The 19249-nt window shown below is 59.9% G+C and overlaps 1 protein-coding gene across 9 annotated transcripts; it reads left to right on the top strand.

Moving 5' to 3' along the window:
* The first annotated feature begins 645 nt into the window (after positions 1 to 645).
* Positions 646 to 19088, top strand: SLC4A9 (solute carrier family 4 member 9). 9 transcript variants are annotated; one of them, XM_083799124.1, is made up of 21 exons: positions 646 to 1333; positions 3102 to 3262; positions 3473 to 3622; positions 3825 to 3886; positions 4334 to 4491; positions 6442 to 6529; positions 6818 to 6972; positions 7539 to 7655; positions 7910 to 8084; positions 8863 to 8996; positions 9122 to 9393; positions 10885 to 10946; positions 11070 to 11252; positions 11391 to 11504; positions 12907 to 13068; positions 13958 to 14136; positions 14545 to 14617; positions 15598 to 15666; positions 16825 to 16998; positions 17157 to 17808; positions 18376 to 19088. In XM_083799124.1, exons 1-20 carry the CDS (start codon positions 1056 to 1058, stop codon positions 17439 to 17441), a joined length of 3051 nt encoding a protein of 1016 aa, XP_083655250.1. In that variant the 5' UTR covers positions 646 to 1055; the 3' UTR covers positions 17442 to 17808; positions 18376 to 19088. The 9 variants fall into 9 exon arrangements, with proteins under 9 accessions (XP_083655250.1, XP_083655249.1, XP_083655248.1 ...); XM_083799123.1 differs by having other exon boundaries at positions 10885 to 11252; positions 17157 to 17312; positions 17733 to 17808; XM_083799122.1 differs by having other exon boundaries at positions 10885 to 11252.
* Positions 19089 to 19249: the final 161 nt, after the last annotated feature.

Raw genomic sequence — 19249 nt, 5'->3', positions numbered from 1 at the left:
ACTGGTGGAGCAGTGATGGGAAGGGGAAGCACTGAGCTCTGTGGCGGCCCCGCACTGCAGGGCACAGGCTCTGTCTCCACTGGCTGTGGCTTCACTGTGCCAGCTCCCTCTGCCCAGGAGGGCTGTACAGATGTCCCCACATCCTTCCTCCTTGCACACGCTGCAACATCCGCTTGCCTGCCTCATCCCATGGTGACATCCTCTGCATGCCGTGATGGCCCTTGTCGCCACTCATGACGCACTGTTCACCTTCTGCCGTGAGCCCGCCAGCAACTCCTCATCTCCCAAAGGCTCCCTCTTGCCCCACTCTGGATTTCCTCAGCGGTGACACATCCTTCCCTGTCGCACATCCCCGTTGCCCCACTGCAGCAAGGGAAGAGCACGGTGCTACATCCCCCTCCCTGGCAAACACTGCCATGGGGCCGTGTGCTCCCTCCTCCCACACACTGTGGGGAGAGTGGGCAAGGGCTGCCTGGCACACGCACCCATACTGTCGTTGGCTTCACGGGGTTGGCCTTTCTGTGTGCTCTCCAGAGTCCACTGAGCTTTGGGAGGGTGCAGGAGTGCTTGTAGACAAGCTGCTTCCTCCAACAACACATGTACAGGTGTGTGGTTGGTCTAGGAGGCAGGTGTGGGTGGTGGGTTCTGACATTTAACCAAGAAAGCCCAATCTCATCCTCACTGCAGCAATCACAGAGCCATCACGATGGTTATCTGGCTCATGTCATTGTCCCCAGCAGCAAGCGAGGTGGGTAAGGATGGGCCGTGTCACCCACAAGCCCAGGTTTAAGGCAGCTGGTGGCAGACCTGGGGTCCCCAGGTCTCTTGCCCAGGTTGGGGAATAGGAGCAGTGGGAGCCAGAGACACCAAGGTTTTCAGGGCTGGCCACTGTATTTTGATAATGCTGTTTGGGGTTTGGCTCCTGGCTGTTAGTCTGTGGCCAGTTTGAACCGGCTCACAGCTTTTATAAGGGTGAGATGAGCAAGATGCCAGCAACTCCAGAAGAGTGAGCACCCAGCAAAGCCGGTGCACGTGGCTCCCAGTCGCTGGTCACAATGAGAGACCAAGTGCCTGGGCCGGCCAGCGCAGCTCTGCAGGCAGCAGATGCCCACTCACAGCTCAGGCAAGAAGACACCCCGAGCAGCAGCTCCGATGTCCCCTACCCAGTGGTCAGCTGCAGCATCTTTGCCTCAAGCATCTCCTCAGCAGCAGAGCGAGTCCGTGCCATCCTGCAACAGGAAGAGGTGGGGGACAGAAAGTGTCCACTGCTGTTCATCCAGCTCAATGAGCTGCTCAGCACCCTGGCAGGCCTGGAGTGGAAAGAGACGGCCAGGTAGGCACTCGTGCTGTGGTCAGGCCAGCTGGTGATGCTTGGGGAACGCAGGGTGAAATGGTCTTTAGACTACTAGGTGCTCCAGCAGTGCTGAGCTGTCTGCTGGGCAAGTCTCCTGCCTTACTCTGGCTTGTAATGGTTCCTCAACAACAGGGATGCTCGGTTTGCTCTCCCCCCTCCAGTGCCCATGCTGTGTCTTCCAAGAAATTCTTCTTCCTAATTTTGAGTGACTCATTTCATCTGAAAGTTTCCACCACCCGTGAGGACACAGTGTCAGGCAAGGTGCAGACAGTGACCCTGCCTTTGCACAGTGCTGACACATGTATTTCCTTAGTTCTGCTTCTGCATTTCTTGCCTCTCCAAGGCCTCAGCATCTATGCTGCAAGCTGGTGATGGGACAGTGCTTCATTGCTCACTGTCTTTGAGCACTGGCCTGGCACAGCTGAAGCTGAAGCAGAACCGAAAGCGTAGCAGCAAGATCACTGTGGGAAAACAGGGAAAGTAGGTGTCATAGAAGAGCTGGGGAGAAGGACGTATCCTGCAGTGCACTGGCATCAGGGGCGAAGCCTGGGTGCAGACCATGAGCAGTCCAGCAACACTGGGCAGCTCTTCCCGAGAAGTGGATGCAACCTTCCCAGAAATTGCTGGTGAAAATGAGGGTGTGCTGCTCTCCTCAAAAATTCTGGGACAGCGTTGAGGAGTTGGATCTCAGCCCAGCAGGGGGACCAGGCCTGCGGCCATGGTCCCTGTGCACACAACCTGAAGGCCTGGGAGACAATTTGATCTCTTTTCTAGAGTATGGAAGAAAGGCCTGGAAAAATGTTTTGGCCATAGGGCAGCACTGCCAGGGTGGAACTAGTACATAGGGGGAAAGAAGGAGCAGGTTGTGGAAATGGCTCAGATGCCTGAGGCAGCAGGAGTCAGAAACAACCCGAGGGTGAGAGCCGGGAGCGGAGGAGTAGATGGAGCTCAGGGCTGGCTGGGTCACCTCGGGCCAGGGAGGGAGGATGGGACCCTGGGGCAGAGGCACAGTGGAGAGGGGCCAGGGCCAGCCGTGTGCTGGTGTGGGGTAGGAGCGTGGCCAGGATGTGTCCCCTCGCCACGCCACCCCTCTGCAGCAGATGGGGATGCATGGGCAGGATGCTGGGATGCGTGCGAAAGGGGGCTCCGGCAGCAGCAGGCCTGCTGCAGAGGCCAGAGGGAATGGAGGGGAAGCGGGTGCCCTTGCCCCAGAACCAAAAGTCGGTGTGCTGGCGGCTCTCCTCCGTACTCAGCTGTCCTCTCCCAGCATGGCTGTGCCCGAGGCTCCGCCTCAGCCGCCATGGGCCTCCCCTGGGCCTGCCTGGAGGAACAGCCAGCACTGGGCCTGCCGGCACTCAGCTGGGCACGCTCGCACCGCGCCGCATGCTGGTGGGACAAAGGGAATCTCTGTGTGTGCTGGTCTGCAAATATTTGGCACAGCCTGTTCATGGTAAATGCCTCAAAACACGTCTCTTCTGACTGCCAGCAAGCACTGCTAGCTATGGGGATGGGTGAAATTCCTCTGGGCAGGAACTCAGAGCAAGGTGTGAGGTGGCAGGGGCAGGGATGTACCTGCCCAGGCTGCCCCTGCCACCAGCCACCCACACTGCCAGCCCCGGGCCCCCAAACCCCATCCTACCTGGTCTAGCCCCATGCTGAGATCAGGGATCTGCGGCTCCTGCTGCTGGGCACAGGACACCAGAGCAGCCTACTTCGTGCCACTGACCCTGTCATTCTTCCTGGGTAGGTGGATAAAGTTCGAGGAGAAGGTGGAGGATGGAGGGGAGCGCTGGAGCATGCCCCACATCCCAGCCCTCCCCCTGCACAGCCTCTTCGAGCTGCGGACATGCCTGCAGAAGGGGACAGTGCTCCTGGATCTGGATGCCCACAGTGTCAAGGAAATAATTGGTACGTGGGAGACGTAAAGGTCACCTCATAGGATGAGCTGCCTCTGGGAGCGGGGCCAGGCCACCAGGAGATCCCTAACTTAGAGCCGTGACACAGGATTGCTGGGTAGCCAAAGTGGCTCTGCCAGGCCAGCAAAAGGGGCCTTTCTCTGGCAGAGCCCTGTGGCTGGGCAGTGCGTGGAGCTAAACTCTTCCCCTGTCCTTGTTGCAGACAAGGCGCTTTGCAGGCAGCCCAATGAACGGGCGCTGCCGCCTGAGCTGAAGGACCGCCTGGCAGCCCTGCTGCTCCTCCAGCCACGGCACCAAGCCACCAAATCCCCACTGCTGGCGCTCGCTGACCTCGGCCTCAGTCCCTGCAGAGGTATGCCTGGCACCTGGCTGTGCCCGTGCTGGGAGCTGAGCCACTCACGGCCCAGCCCCAGCTGGTGAGTCGGGACACCACCGTCCCTCCTGTTGTGTCTCTGCTGCCTCTGGGCCACCTACCTGGGGCAATACCCATGCTGAGCTTTTGCTTCCACATGTATTTTGCTGCTTGTTCCTTTTTTTTTTTTTTTTTTCCACAGGGAAGGCCAAAAACTGCCCTCAGGCCAGAGCTCAGCTCTCAGAAACACCTCTCAAGGAACAGGTAAGGCAGGAGAGGAGGCAGGAGGGAGCTGGGATAAGGTCTCAGTGGAGGTAATCGATTTTTCCAAGCAATGGACGCGTTTCTTGGCCTCAAACCCAAAGTGGGCTGAAAAATTCTGTCCCGTAATGGCATTACTGTTACTGGGTAGGCCTGCGTTTGTCACTGCAGAACCAAGTTTTCCTGATGTGTCATCTCTGAGGGAGGCAGGGAGTCCCCAGGCCATGATGCCCCAAGGAGATGGCCAGGCAGGTGCATAGTGCAGCTGACAAGGCTGGCAGCTGGAAGTGCTGCAGCAGCTTAGTTTCATTGCAAGACGTTCCCTGGCCCCTGGGCAGCCATCACATCCTGAGTTCCAGCTGCTGAGCAGAGGGAAAGCAGCTGCCTTAGACATGACAGTGCTGTGGCAGATGTCATCCTACACGGACTTTCCTTTCCATGTTGTTTCAGCTGAGAAACCGATTTAAGAAGAAGCTCCCACCAGGGGCCGAAGTTGCCAACGTTATGGTTGGTGAAGTTGACTTCCTGAAGAAGCCATTTACCGTCTTCGTTCGTTTAAGGGAGGTGGTGGCACTTGGCTCACTGACTGAAGTTGCTTTCCCCAGCAGGTAACTGGAGCTTGGCTAGTGGCCCTTTGCTGGCCACACAAACCCCTTTTCCAGCCCTGTAGTGCCCTCTGTGATCTTTGTCCCCGCTCGCTCCTGCATCCCTCAAGCTCTGGACCATGGAGCACAGAACAACCATTTGAGCTAAGCACCAATGACTAGACTTACCTGGTAAAAGCAAAGGGGAAGACACCCAAAGCCACACAAAGAGCCTGCGCACAGTCCCAGAACCCTGACTCACCGCCTGACTCCAGCTTTCCGGAGTCCCTCAGGAGCTTAGTTCCCTGCAGCTGGGAAGTGCTGAGAGCAGAGTGTCAGCAGCTGCTAGGCAGGCTGGGGGGACGGACCCCTGTGTTGGCCCCACCTGAACTCTGCACTCACCCTCCTCCCTAGGAGGGTCTGGATGCACTCAGCTTCCTCCCCAGGAGCATCAATGCTCGAGGCTGGAAAGGGATGTGGTTTTCGGGGAGCCTCTCTCTTTCCTGCCAAGCTGGCCTGACGGATGCTTTTCAGAGCAGCGGGGTGTCTCTTGTTCTAGTATGGGGCATTGTCAGCATAGAGGGAGAGGAGCGGGTGCAAGAGATGTTTTGCCATGCTTGCAGAGTGCATCATGTGAAGCTGTAACAGGGAAGTTCCAGTGGGTCTCTCTGAACTGGGGACTTCCTTAGGAAGCACTCTGAGGAGACAGACAGGGATCTGGAGGAACATTGCCACCTCCTGGTCACTGCAGCCAGAGCATTCAGAGGATGAAGGGATAGAAGCAGGACATTCACCTCCTGTAGTCTCCTTGATGGGAATCGTGTGGCTTGAGGTCGAGGCATACCCCATGGAGCACTGCTTGTGTCTTTATATGGCTGACAACAACGCTTATCCACATATTTTCTAAATGGCTCTTTTTCCTCTCCGGGCCCGAACAGGAGCAAGAGAGTTTGTCCCTACCCATCTCATTACCCTTAATGCCATTCCCCTTTGCCTGCCACTCTGAGCTGCCATGTGGATGCAGCCAACAATCCGGAGCTATCAACCCCCCAGTTCCATCTCTAGGATTTTATCTGTCTGGTTTTCCCATTGTCCCGATGCACGCACATATGTGAATGAAATCCCCGGCAGCTGCTGCTCTGTACTGCTTTCCTCTCCTTCCTACCACATGGAGCAGGGTCTGGGAGGCTTCAAGCACTGACACTGCACATCAGGGCTGGAGCAGGCTCTTTTCATCCACATTTGGCCCTGCTCATGCTGTCAGAATAGTTCCCCTGTCCCATTTCTGGATGTTGATCTGGGTCTGATCACTGTAACCACTCTGCAGCCTCTGTGTATCATGACAGTAACAGATTTCTGCAGTCTTGGGAAAAAAAGTGGGGGACTTGGTTAAATATCTGGTCAGGCTGTCCCTCTGTAGCCTTTATATTGCAGCTGTCTGTGAGGTGTGGGACTTTAGCCATGTTTCTTCGAGGGCTCTGAGCCCTCTTTCCATTCTCTTCCTATGTCCATGTAGTCCTATCAAACCTTGCTTCCCATGCAGCTAGCAAGCTCTCCTTCCTGATGGCAATGCTCCTGCAAACTGCCTGTGAGCAACATCCCCATGAGCGTGAACCCACACGTCAAGCATCTGACTCTTCCTGTGCCCCAAAGAGCTGCCTCCCACCCCAGTCAGCCCCATCTCTGCAGACCTTGGGGTCCCAGTGCCCTGTGGTCTCCTGGGTGAGCGCGGTTTCTATGCACTGGGCAGCAGGTGTGTGTCCTGTCTTCTGCCCACCGCCCCCAGCCTCCTGCTTGGGGTAGGCGCCCACCTCCCCATGTGCAGGGGAGACTGCTTGGCATCTGCAGTCCCTCAAGCTTGCCGAGCCTTTGTCACTGGGATCCCAACAGCACAGCAGCCTGCCCTCAGAAGAAGCTCCCCCAGGAGAAGTTGCTTTGTGCAGGGATGTTCACGGGTTGCTGTCTTGTCCATAGGTTTCTTTTCATTCTGCTGGGCCCCCACGCCAAAGTGAAAGCCTATCATGAGATCGGAAGGGCCATGGCCACACTGCTGACAGACGAGGTAAGCCTGATGCAGCAGTTGTCCTGAGCACTCAGGGTGGAATGGGGCTGAGCTGAGGATACCAAGACTCCTCCAATGCAGGCTGCAGTGTGAGAAGCAGAGGACAGAGCAGGCTGGCAGCTTCCATTGCCTAGGATAAGAAAACAAAGATTTTGGCTTGGTCTGTAGGATCTAGGCACACCCATTGTAATGAAGCGTATGGGTGCTTTCCTGGCTGGGAGGCTGGGGGAATAGCTCTGAGTAGCTGAATGCAGGGTTTTACAGCTAATCCACTGTATATCACCACAGCTCTTCCAAAGGGTTGCCCTGCAGGCTAAGAACCAAGAGGACATCATTGCAGGAATTGATGTGTTTCTGGATGAGCTGACCGTGCTTCCTCCTGGGAAATGGGATGCCAGTGCCCGAATTCCTCCACCAAGCTGTTTGCCGTCTCCGCATAAGAGGTATCCTGGGGGAAGATCTGCTGCAAAAGATCTCTGCTGCAAGCCTGTGATGCTGAAATCTGGGTCTCTATGGGGATGAAGTCACCCAGGAGCCAATCTTTGCCAGTGAAGTCCCAGCCAAGCCCCTTCACATCTCCAACTAGTGCAGATCACAGCGACGGTCCCCAGTGCTGTTGGTCCTGTGGTCCCACGTGGCTCTTGGCAGTGAGGGAATGGCAAAACCACACAATGTCCTGTTTGTGCAAGAGCTGCTGGGAATGTGGAACTTCAGCACACTCCAAGCAGGACACCTCCTGCTTCGCCCAGCTCCCCCTCTAGAACCGGTCCGGCTGGGGCTCATTCGGGGGCTGGCCTGCCAGCTGGTGAAGGGAATTTCTCCTCATCATCCTCCTGATCCTTTCCCTCCTCCTCATTGCCAGGGAATATACAAGGTTCCTCCAGCCCTGCCTACAACCCTCTTCCCTCTCCAACCTTCCTGTCCCCTCGTAGCCTCTCCTAGATGCATCGGTGTTCTGAGGGCTCTGCTCTGTAGCCTACCTGCTCAGGCTTCCCTGGCTCTGCCTCAGGATCTCCATGCACCTGCGGGAGTGGAAATCTCACTGCAATGGGAGCACAGCAGCTGCTGAGGACAGACCTGGCCTGGGCCACCCGCACTTCAGTGAGGAGCTGGAGAGGACAGGGAGGTGAGTGCCTGGACAGACAGGCGTCAGCCGCTCCCCTTGCCATGGAGCAGGGTGAGGCCATGCCTTTGCCTGCTCCATCAGCCCTAGCTTAGCTGGGCAGTTCAAAGGTCCTCCCCAGCGAGTCTGCCAGAGCCACCACCTCCAAACTGTGCTGGCTGGTAGCTCCAAGGGAAGGGACCAGCAGCTGGTGGGGCTCTGGCCATCAGGAGAGAGTGCTCTGAGACCTCTTTCCTCTCACAACCTTCCGGCTGTAGGCTCTTTGGGGGACTGGTCCGAGACATCCGGAGGAAGGCACCTTGGTACAGGAGCGATTTCTCTGACGCCCTGCACATTCAGTGCCTCTCAGCAGTTCTCTACATCTACCTGGCAACTGTGACCAATGCCATCACCTTTGGGGGCATGCTGGGGGACGCAACAGCCAACATGCAGGTCAGTGTGCTCACAGGGTGCCAAGCTGGGCGTGAACCATGCCACAGGGTAGGCACATGGGGCTTGCCTGGCAATGAGTGTCCTCAGGGCAGGGCTGCCAGGGGAAGCACAACACAAACCTCCCTGCTCATGTACCACTTGGCCGGGTTGCAGGACCTCGTGAAGCACCACCTTCTGTGGGTGCCCATGGAGTGATGGCCAGGCCCGTGTATCTTGAGCATTGTCTTTGGACAATAGTTTGCCCTTCCCTGGCCTTCCCAGGGCCCCAGTGCCAAGCTAGGGCCCCACACTCTGGGGCTTCCCCTGCTCCCCAGGAAGGATGAGGGATGGCAGCTGCCTCAAGACACAGCCTGCAGGCACAGATGGGGCTGGTGGTGTTCTGGTGTGCTGCCCCACAGTGAGCCCAGGGAAGCTGCAGCCCCTGGGCCAGCCTTGCTTCTGCAGCTCTATCCCCAAGCCGTGTCAGGACCTGGTCCTGTAATGGGCTGGCTCTGGTGACAGCCTGAGGATAAACCCAGAGGTGCTCCCTGAGCAGCGTCTCCTCACACCTGCAACCGGTACCAGCCCCAGTAGCTAGTACCAGCAGCACCAGCAACGCCAGGCCCACATGCCCTGCATTCCCCTCCTCCCTTGCCTGCGGGGCTGTCACCCTGGAACCTGCCTTTCCATTGTCCTTCGTCAGGCTGACAGCACAGGAGCATTCAGGCAGCCATGTGAAGACTGTCCCCCTGTCTCCACTGCATACCCGGTCATGGCACCCCATCTATTTGCATTGCAGGGCGTGCTGGAGAGCTTCCTGGGCACTGCTTTTGCTGGCTCCATTTTCTGCCTCTTTTCCGGCCAGCCCCTGACCATCCTGAGTAGCACTGGTCCTGTGCTGGTCTTCGAGCGCCTCCTCTTCTCCTTCAGCGAGTAAGGACTGTGCTGAGGGGGGCTCCTCAGGGGACACCCCCCTGCTGCCACCATCCCCTGGCCAGGCACGGGCTACCTTCGTGTGTCTGTGCTGTATTGAGGATCTGGGTCACCCTTCCCTCTAGGGACTACAGCCTGGACTACCTGGAGTTTCGCCTCTGGATCGGGCTCTGGGTGGCCTTTTTCGGCTTGGTCTTGGTGGCCACCGAAGCAAGCCACCTGGTGCAGTACTTCACCCGCTTCACCGAGGAAGGCTTCTGTGCTCTCATCAGCCTGATATTCATCTATGACTCCCTGAAGAAGATGCTGAGCCTGGCAGAAGCCTTCCCCATCAATTGGCACTACCGAACTGATGATGTGACCTTGTACAGCTGCTCCTGCAACTTGTCCAGCCCAGGTAAGCCCAGGCTGCCTGCTGCAGCTCCTGGTCCGTGCACAGCTCCCAGGCTGGCTGCTTGGGGTGGCTGTGGGGCTGTGCCACGCTGGTGGGCAGTGCACTGGCTGTGTACGAGGGGCTGTACCTTCACGGGGACCTCACGGCTGTGGCAGGGCCCCAGCCCAGTAGCCTCAGTGTTTTCTGCTGTGGACTGGTCTCCACCAGCCTGTCTCAGAGCAGGAACAAGGGAGGCGATGAAGGTGGGCACAGCCGGTGTTCCTGTCCCAGGCACCACAGAGCGTAGCCCTGCCTTGTCCAGGCCCTGTCTGTCCAGGGGCTAGGTTTGGCACCAAGGAGCGCTGTGGTCCCCAAAGCAGATGAGGGCTGTCTGGCTCACGGATGCCTCACAGCCACAGCGGGAGGAGGCTTCTCAGTCCCATGCGCTGGCTGTGCCCCTCAACCAGGGCATGTGTGGTCAGGGACTGTCCCAGGGCATCCCCACGGCTTGCTCAGGTGTAGACACAGGAGCGAGCAGCCAACTGCATGGAAACGTCACCTCATTCTGCCTCTTTGGCTGGTCTGGGCCAGCCCTTTCCCAATGGGATATGGCAACTACCTTCCTGACTCTGGTGACAGACCCCCCCGTCCCGTGCCAGGGACCCCTGCCGAGCCCCTCTGTGACCTGTGGCTGGAATCAGGGCAGAGGCACCATCCATCCACTCCCTCATTGAATCTGTGGTCACCCAGGTTGGAGCGCCCCGCTGAGCACAGCCCAGCTCTTGCAGCTTGGGGATGGGGGAAGCTGGCCACTGGAGGTGGGGGGTCCAGCAGCACCAGGGCAGGCCTCCTCTGCAGTTTATACTCTGGTCTATAAATCAGAGGGCGTTTCACGGGGTCTGGATGAGATGTGTCTCCAGTGACATGGAGATCACCACGTCTGCAGGATCGCTGTGGCAGTGGGGCAGTGGCACTGTGTACCAAAAGCATCAATGCTGAGCAGAGCTTAGTGCTGCTGTTGCCTCTGAGTGTGATGATGTTTCAGGCAAGCCCTTCCCAAGCCTTTACAACCCCAAAGGCAGGCCTTTGGGCTGGAAAACATCACTTTGAATGACTGAAGTTTTGCACGCTTCAGCTGGAAATGGGCTGCGGGAAGAGCTGGGGAAGGAGTATTTTAGTATGGCAGTGAGGAGGCAACACTGAAGAGGTGGAAAAGATGTGAGGAAGCCTTGCAGGGTCTGCGAGGTGCTGGGCCAGGGATGTATCCTGTAAAACTTGGCTCCAGCCCCTCCTGCACTCCCATGCATCAGCCCTGGCCTGACACCACTCAGAGCACACAGCTGCCGATCAGGCCCTCCCTCTGCTGCCCGGAGACATCTCCAGGCCTCGGGGGTCCCACACGGCCCTGCCTGGGCAGCCAGACCAGCTCAGAACCCCCTGGGGATGCAACAGGAGCGGGGTCCTGGCTGCTCCAAGCCCAGCCCCAGGGCACTGACTCCCACCACCCTCCTGCAGGCCACGTCTCCGCAGGGAATGACACCGACACACCGCTCCCTTCGCCCACAGCCCTGCAGCAGGTACGGACCCTTCTCCCAGCGGGGGGGGGACACAGAGTGCAGGGCTGCCCACCCTGGCCCTCGGACTCCGGGTGCCCGCATCCCTGGCCCCTTTCCTCCTGCTCCCTCCCCGCATCCCCACAGCCTCCCGCAGCCCCTGCCTGGCTGAGCCGGGCCCAGTGCCTGAGTCGAGGCGGCCAGCTCCTGGGGGCCAGCTGCCAGTACGTGCCCGACATCACCCTCCTGTCCTTCCTGCTCTTCGGGGGCACCTTCCTCTGCTGCACGGCGCTCAAGCACTTCAAGAGCAGCCGCTACTTTCCCACAGGGGTAAGTGGTCCCCAGCCGCCCGGCTGGGGCTGGCCCTGCCATGTTTCTGGGGTGCGCGGATCGTCCCCCCCACCGCAGCTGCTTGGGGATGGTCCCCGGCCAGCCCAGGTAAAAGCCTCCCTGTCTGCGGCATTGCAGCTTCGGAAGCTGGTGAGCGACTTCTCCATCATCCTGGCCATCCTCATCTTCTGTGCCATCGACGTGGCCCTTGGCCTGGAGACCCCCAAGCTCCTCGTTCCCAGTGAGCTGAAGGTGACTGGCGGGCGGGGAGTTGGCAGCACTTTCAAAGAGGTGCACGCAGGGCAGGGGCTGTGGGCCCTGGCTGGCCTTTTGTGCACACAGCGCTGCCCAGGCACCACTGGATGGGAGAAGACACCAGGGCAGGGGGCTGCTGCAGCTTGTGCAAGGTCTCAGCCTGGAGGAGGGAGGATCTGTAGAAGAATGGAGCCTTTGCTACAACTTGCTTGCTCCAGGCCAGCCCAGGCATGTCCCACGCACACCACCGGTGCTTGAGGGCTCGCCCTTGCTGGCAGGAGGCTGCTAGCTCATCTCCCCAGCTTGTCAACTGTCTCCAGCATTGTCTCACAAATCGAGGGGGCCTTGGAGGAGAGAGGAGGCAGGGGGCTGCCCAGAAAAGCTGGCATCCCTCCTCCATGGGAAGCAGGTGTAGCCCATCCAGCCCCGGTGTATTGCAGGGAGCGTAGTCCCTATGGACAACAGGAGAACCAGCTGGAGCAGCAAGCATCGGCCTGCCAAACCCACTCTGGCCAGCTGGGGAGCCTGGATGCCCAAGGACTGTGGGGATTTGCCATGCCAAGGCCTCCAGGAGCTCACCTCTTTACCTCTCCCCACAAAGAGCCTGGCTGGGTTTAGTGCCCCAGTCCATCTCCAGCAAGTCCCACCGTGCTATCAGGCTGATGTGCTGGTGCTGGGCACTGCAAGCTTTGTCAGCGATCAGGTCTGCATCCCCTGTGCAGACCGTCTCACATTGCTGCTGGTGTCTTTCCCGTCAGCGTGGTCTGGGTGGAAATGCAGGACGGATTGTTGGCATGGCTGTCCTCCTGTAGCCCTTCAGCCCTGTATCAGTGCAGGTTCCCCCACTGCATACAAGGGGCTGAGCTGCAGCCGATCCTGTGGTCTGTAAGTCATCTGGCCCAGTCCTGTTCATGCGGGACAACCACCTCACGCTACAGCTCATGCTGGAGCTGGAGGCATGAGCTCAAGCCTGGGCTTGGGCTCCCCACCCTGGGTGTGGAGAGGGATTGGCAGCACTAAGGAGCAGGCTCAGCCTCTTCCATGAGCTGGACTGTCGCCCACGTGTGCTGCCACCTCCTGCGAGGGCCTTGGGCACTCGTGGCTCACTGTCGTCAAACTTGCAGGATCTCCTCTTCTACCCAGCACTTAGCTGCTGCCCCCACAGCTTGTGTCCCGGGAGGGCACGTGCTACTCCAGGTGTGCCCAGCTCCCGGCACTCGCTCGTGGTGCCTGCTCAGGCGGAGCCAGGGTGTCCTGGTAGGGCAGCTGGGTGAGTCACGCTGCCCAGCAAGGAACATCCGCAGGTCCCCGTGTTACTCCAGCTCGGGCACCTATGGGCTGGTCTCTTCACCCTGCTGTGGCATCACGTCAGCTAGCACGATCCTTCTGCCTTCCGCAGCCCACGAACCCCACGCGGGGTTGGATTGTCCTCCCCTTTGGAGCCAACCCCTGGTGGGTCTGCCTGGCAGCCGCAGTGCCCGCCGTCCTCGTCACCATCCTCATTTTCATGGACCAGCAGATCACGGCTGTCATCCTTAACCGCAAGGAGTACAAGCTGAAGGTGAATGGGGACCAGGGGGTGGGCAGGGGCTGGGTGGGGTGCCGGCCGTGGATGGGGAGCACCCTGCTGTACCCCACGTGGGAGCCCTGGGACAAGCTGGGCAGCCAGGGGCGAGCTGCACACCTAACCACGGCCAGGTCCCGTGCTGGGCACTGTCTCCTCCTTACACGCAGCACCTCTGCTTAACCGATGTGGGTGCTCAGAAGGAGCTGGCTGGTCGGCTGCTGCTAGGCCTGGGTACCTGCATCCTTCAGGCAGCCGATCGAGCCCTTTCTGAAGCCAGACACCGAGGACTGAGGGTTTCCAACCTGTGGGCCCGACCGCTGGGGACAGGAGCCCCAGGCAGGGATGCACCCGCGCTGGCAGTGCCAATGTCTCCGCTGACTTCTGCAGAGACAGCCCTCGCTAGGCAGGAGGCGATGGGGTTTGCAGTGTCAGGGGTGTCCGTCCTCTCCCCAGCTCTGGGGGGGTGCCACCGAGCCTCCCCCTCTGCTGATGTTGCCAGCCCACGCCTCCGTCACCCATTGCAGGAGGGGCAGGCAGCAGGACTTGGTGGGGGCCGGCCATCAGGGAGATGCACCAGTGTGGAACCACTGCAGGGGCCAAGACAGCTAGGGGACAAGGCCATCCTCCGTGCAGCTCCACAGGGCCAAGGGACAATGGTCACAGCAGAGCCAGGCAAGCTCCCACCTCACTGGCTTCGCACACGGCACATCCCTGCCTTCTTACCATGAACAGGCACCCGCCCTGCTGGCCGGTGGGGACAGCCCCTGGGTCTGTCATCCTCTGGGACAGCGTCTTGCCCCCTGTGCCCTGTGAGAGCCCTCCAGCCCCACGGTGCTGCCACGGTCCACAGCTCACCCCCCGGCCCTGACCTCCCTCGTTGCAGAAAGGGGCAGGCTTTCACCTGGACCTCCTCTGCGTCTCCCTCCTGATGATCATCACCTCCGTGACGGGCCTCCCCTGGTATGTGTCGGCCACCGTCATCTCCTTGGCACACATGGACAGCCTCAGGAAGGAGAGCACAACCTCAGCTCCGGGAGAGCAACCCGAGTTCCTGGGCATCCGGTATGGTCTGAGCTCACCCCCCACAGCACCCCCGTTCCGGGTGGCTCCCGTGTCCCTCCTGCCTGTGGCTGTGGCGCCAGGGGACGGGCAGGTACCCACAGCAGTCAGCAGAGCTGGCACCACGCCCCAGCTTTGGGGCTGCTCGTGTGTCCAGGGGGAAGCCCCCGATCCCCCCAGGATGGGCTCTCAGCAGTGCCTGGTGAGGCTCGGTGGCTGCGTGACGCTCCCCAAAGCGCAGGGGCGCTGCTGTGTGCCGCCCCCACGCGCTGCCACCACCAGCAAAAATGAAAAAGCCTCTGCAGGGACCCCGTGGAAGCCGGGGCACTGCTGTGCCTGGGGGGCAGGCAGGGGCTGTGGGTGCCTGAGAGAGCCCCGAGCTTCGTGTGACACATGTGCCACTACCTGCAGGGAGCAGAGGCTGACCGGGTTGGCAGTCTTCATCCTCACAGGAGTCTCCGTCTTTATGGCGCCCATTCTCAAGGTATGGGAAGCAGCTTCTGGTTTTGGCCTCCAAGTGGTTTTTGCCTCCTTTCTGAAGTCGGTGAGGGGCGGTTGCATCTAGCAAGGCCAGGGCCGTGGTCTGGTGGTTCCCAAACCAGACGCCCCTCCAGCCGCAGCCCCCAGCATCTGGTCGAGCTGGCGCAGGGAAACCTAGCCAGCAACAGTGAGAAGGCGCTCAGCCAGGGAAGGGGAGGGGAAAGGGGAGGAATACCTCTCCAGTGACCCTTTCATCACACCGGTAAAGCTGACCCAAATCCCAGGCACCCCCACAGTCCCACTGGGAGTCCATGGGGAGCAGAAAGTGACGCCCAGCTCCCTCCTTGCCTGAATGGGCTCGGGGAGAAAAGCAGACCGCGCTGAGCAACACAGGTGGCAGGAATCTGACAGCACAGCGTGGAAATGCGGCTGTGAGAGAGAAGGTAAACATGAAAGCACCCCAGGGGTGGCAGGCCCCTGCTCTGCTCCAGCCAGCAAACAGCTCCTCTCCCATGCCGGTGCCAGCCAGGGGATAGCTCAGGGCATGCCAGGTCCCGGTGCCGTTTCACAGAGCTGCCCGCTCAGTTATGGCCCTCCAGTCACCCATCCCAGCTCAAAACCTGCCTTTGCTTTGCCAGCCACACTGCTATTTATAAATCTTAAGCCCTAAGACACATCTCCAAGTGGCTTGGTGCCTTATCTCCAGCATTTGATCACTCCTGCCATGTGCTAGAACACGAGGACACTCCGTGTGAGTGTCCCCTCTCTGAAGATGGAAATTGGTTGCATCGGTTTCCAGCACAGACGGGAACACATCTAGGCTGCAAAGCCTTTGGATCCATAATATAAGCAAAAATACATGAAATTGTGCTATTGGAAGTGAAGTAAGCAAATGTGGCCGAATATACAGACTGTTCTTAAAGGAAACAAAGCTTACCGAGCACAAGTCACACCCTGCTGAAGCCTCACCCTGATGTTTTACAGTACATCCCAATGCCGGTGCTGTACGGGGTCTTCCTGCACATGGGGGTGGTGGCTCTGAACAGCATCCAGGTGAGTGGGGCTGCACAGAGCATGCCTCTGGACTGCTCTGGGGAAGCTTGTGGGTACTGTTTGGGGGATGAAGGGTTTTGCTCAATACCAGCTTTTACTTTGAGGCATGGCACAAAGCCTGGATTTTGAATCTGTGCAAGTTGCAGCGCGGCACCGTACCCACAAGCCCAAGGCAGTGGGGCAAAGAGGGGCCTTTAAGGGTCAGAGGAAAGGGAAAGAGAGGTATCTGGGATGCTGGGGAGCATAAGCGACTTCTGCACTGGCAGATCAGGTAGTCTGGGAGAAGCAGAGGACCAGCGGATGGCCCAGACCTGCTCTCCGCAGCTGCAGGGGAGCACGTCCCTGCGGTGTGTCTGGGAGCTGCAGGCAGAGCAGGGGACCTTGCTGGTCCTTTGACCCTGGCCATACTACTGATTTGCCAACTCCATCCTACTCCTGCAAAACCCTGGGTGGGGAGAATCCCCGCCCCAGTAATATCTACCCCCCTTTTTTATTTTTTTTTCCCTCTAAATGGTAGTTTTTCCTTGCAATTACCCTGTTCTGGATAAGCTGGGAAACCTCCCTCCTCCCTTTGCTTGGGGAATCTGGGGGTGGGGAGGGCTGGGCAGCATTAAATGCAGGGGCAGTTTCCTGCAAGAAGAGAAGAGTCGTCCAGCTCTTGATGAGAACATGATTGCGGGTACATGCTGTGAGCTCAGGCTGGGAAGTCAAGGTGTTATTATTCCTTGGTTGCACTTTGGACAAGCTTGAGTTGTTTCTAAATGCTTACCTGGAAAGAGCTTCCCTGGTTTGGAGCAATGTTGTGCCCTGCTCAGATGAACTCACCTATAACAGATCCCAAGAGCAGCGCTGGCGGCCAGCACAGAATTGCGGGGGCAGAGAGCCTGAGGGCTGAACTGCACAAATGGTGGTAGAAACCATCCTGCCAAAACACAAACTATGCACCCCTCCTGCCCCCAACCCGCCCAAAGCGACCCCGTGAGCAGCTGCCTGCTCCGCCTGCCTCAGGGGCAACTCCTGGCACCCCTCTGAGCCAGGCGGTGAGTGGCCATGGCAGGGAGGTGGGTGACAGCTGCCTGGAAGCTGGAGGTGTCTACAATGCCCGGTGTCCCTTCCCTGCACCGTGTGTGTGCCAAGTCTGCTGTCCTCTCGCTACAGTTTACGGATCGAGTGCGGTTGTTGCTGATGCCAGCCAAGCACCAGCCAGATCTCCTCTACCTCCGCCACGTGCCACTGCGACGAGTGCACCTCTTCACGTTCATCCAGGTTCTGTGCTTAGCTGTGCTCTGGGTCCTCAAGTCCACTGTGGCTGCCATTATCTTTCCAGTGATGGTAAGACGTACCTGTTAACCAGACAGCACTGCTGGCCCTGCCAGCGACCAGAGCAAAGCCACAGACCTACCCAGACTTGCATCCACGTGGGCAGCACCACACGGTGCCCCAGCCCTGACCGCTGTGCTGTGCTGACCTGCACTTTTCCCTGGCCCCAGCTGCTAGCCCTGGTGGGGATCCGGAAGGGGCTGGAGTGCATCTTCTCCCTGCACGACCTGAGCTGGCTGGACAGCATCATGCCTGAAACAGGCAGGAAGGAGGCAGAGGGGAAACTGCCCAGGAAGCATGAGAAGGAGGAAAGCGACACTGAGGAGGTGGGTGATGTCCTGGGAGCTGTGCTCTTTTGTTGTTGTTGTTTCCACGGATGTTTTGGTGCTGAGGCTGAGCCTGGCCTGGGCGTGCAGCTCAGGGCAGCAGCATCTGCAGCCCGGAGAGGCAGGTAGAGCCAACAGCCTCAGCGCAAGGCACCGAGCCCAGCTGAAATTGTACCAAAGCCCTGAGTGCTTTCATCTGGGAAGCAGCATAGGAGCAGGGACTGCAGCGAAGCCAGCAAAGCTGGGCCACGGGCTCAGCACACACCATACCACGGTGATGCTGAGTGCTTCAGGTGGCAGTCTGGGACAGCCACTGGGCCAGGCTGCGGGCAGCAGCCTGGGTTGGCTCCCCTGGATGCAGCTGCTGCAGCAAGGCTGGGAGCACCGCCAGCCTCATCCCTTCCTCACTTCTCCCTCCAGTCTGAGCTGATGCATCGCCAAGGACCAGAGATCAACATCTCCGTGAACTAGGTTTGCAGCTGGGACACAGGGCAAGGTGAGTGGCAGAGGAGGACGGGCCTGGGACCACTCTCACTCTCACGTCTCCAGCTCAGCAGAGACACGCGACCTGATGGCATGCAGTTATTGCCACGCTGCATTGCAACAGGACCCAAACCTGTCCTCATACTTCACCTTTCCAAGCCAGCCTGTTCTCAAGGGGATTCAGCCCCCATGGGTGCATCATGCCAGCGTCAGCACGGACTTTGGCAGCACAAAGGCTGGGCTTAGGGATTCAGCAGTGCCCAGCCTCGTCTGGCAGAGCCAGTGGGTGCCACAGGACCAGCAGCCACCCTGCATAAGTTTGCTGCTCACAGCTCCTGGTGCAGGGAGGCCGGGGATGGGGGACCCTGGCTTGCAAAAGAGCTGCTCCTCGCCCGCCCAAGCCCGGCAGGCAGTGTTTGGGCAGCCCAGTGCTGCCCGGTTTCGGGAGCCAGGGGTGCCCAGAGCTTCCCTCCTTTCCCCTTCAGGTTGGTGGAGCTGGGCTGCGCAGGTGATGGCATTGCCACGCGTCTGTCTGCGCTCTCTTTAGCAATGCCATCAGGTAATTGCCGTGTGCCACCAGGTGCTTGGAGCAGCCGCATCCCTGGGAGCGGCTCCGTTCAGCAGGCAGCCCGCGGGCTCCGACTGGCTCCGTCACCACCTGGCAGCTCGCAGCCATCAGCACCGACACGGCCGATCACCAGATCACCTCAGATCCCCGGGGGGATCCGGCACAGGCCGCACCACCAGGCCGCGGGGGGCGTCTGAAACCCTCCCAAAGCCCACGGTGCCTCCTCCGCCCCTGCCTCGTCTCCTCGGGGAGCAGCGCACCCGTGTCGCCCGTGTGTCCCCCCCCTCCCACCGGCTTCCACGGCTGCGAGGCGGGCACGGCTCACCTCGGCCGGTGCCCGGCACGGGTGCGGGCTCCGGGCGCCTCTGTGTGGGGCAGCCCGGACCGGCCCCGCTCAGGCTCCCCCCGGGCAAGCCCCAGCCGGGGCTTTGCCTGCCCCTGCGGCGTCTCGGGCAGGGTCAGGCTGCTGGGAGCTCCGCGGCACGCCGGTGACGCGGGGTTGCAAAATTCCGCCTCGGCAATTAACGATAATCTGCGTTCGTTTTAATAAACGGCACCGTGACCCCGCGCCATCCGCCTGACTCTTCCTTCGGGAGGGAAAGCCACGTTTCGCCTCAGGGCGGCCCTGGCGGCGCCCCCGCACCCTGCTCTGAGGGGGGGGGGGGGGGGGGTTCGGGGCCGGATCCTGGAGGGGAGAACCGGACCCGGGCGGGGGGGGCGTGGGGAGGCGCAGGAACCGGTCTGCCCCCACACAACTCCGCCTGGGGCCTGGGGCCTGGGGCAGGAGGGGGGCGGCGCAGCCCCGGCTCCCCTGAGGGGCCCGCAGGGACGGGCGCGTCCCGGCCCCACGGAGCCCGCGCGGCTCCTGTCAGGGAGGGGGGCGGCG

This window comes from Anser anser (genome assembly GCF_964211835.1).
Source record: "Anser anser genome assembly, chromosome: 14".
NCBI classification, from domain to species: domain Eukaryota; kingdom Metazoa; phylum Chordata; class Aves; order Anseriformes; family Anatidae; genus Anser; species Anser anser.
Note: the sequence above shows the minus strand (reverse complement) of the source record. Positions and strands in the feature narration are given on the sequence as shown.

What these genes read in the sequence shown, in the direction of transcription:
- SLC4A9 (XM_083799116.1), top strand. Translation starts at nt 1,056, where the DNA reads ATGAGAGACCAAGTGCCTGGGCCGGCCAGCGCAGCTCTGCAGGCAGCA. An exon ending in CGGCCTCAGTCCCTGCAGAG is followed by an intron (nt 3,623 to 3,824) that starts GTATGCCTGGCA and finishes TTTTTTCCACAG; the next exon opens with GGAAGGCCAAAAACTGCCCT. An exon ending in CTCCTCTTCTCCTTCAGCGA is followed by an intron (nt 8,997 to 9,121) that starts GTAAGGACTGTG and finishes CCTTCCCTCTAG; the next exon opens with GGACTACAGCCTGGACTACC.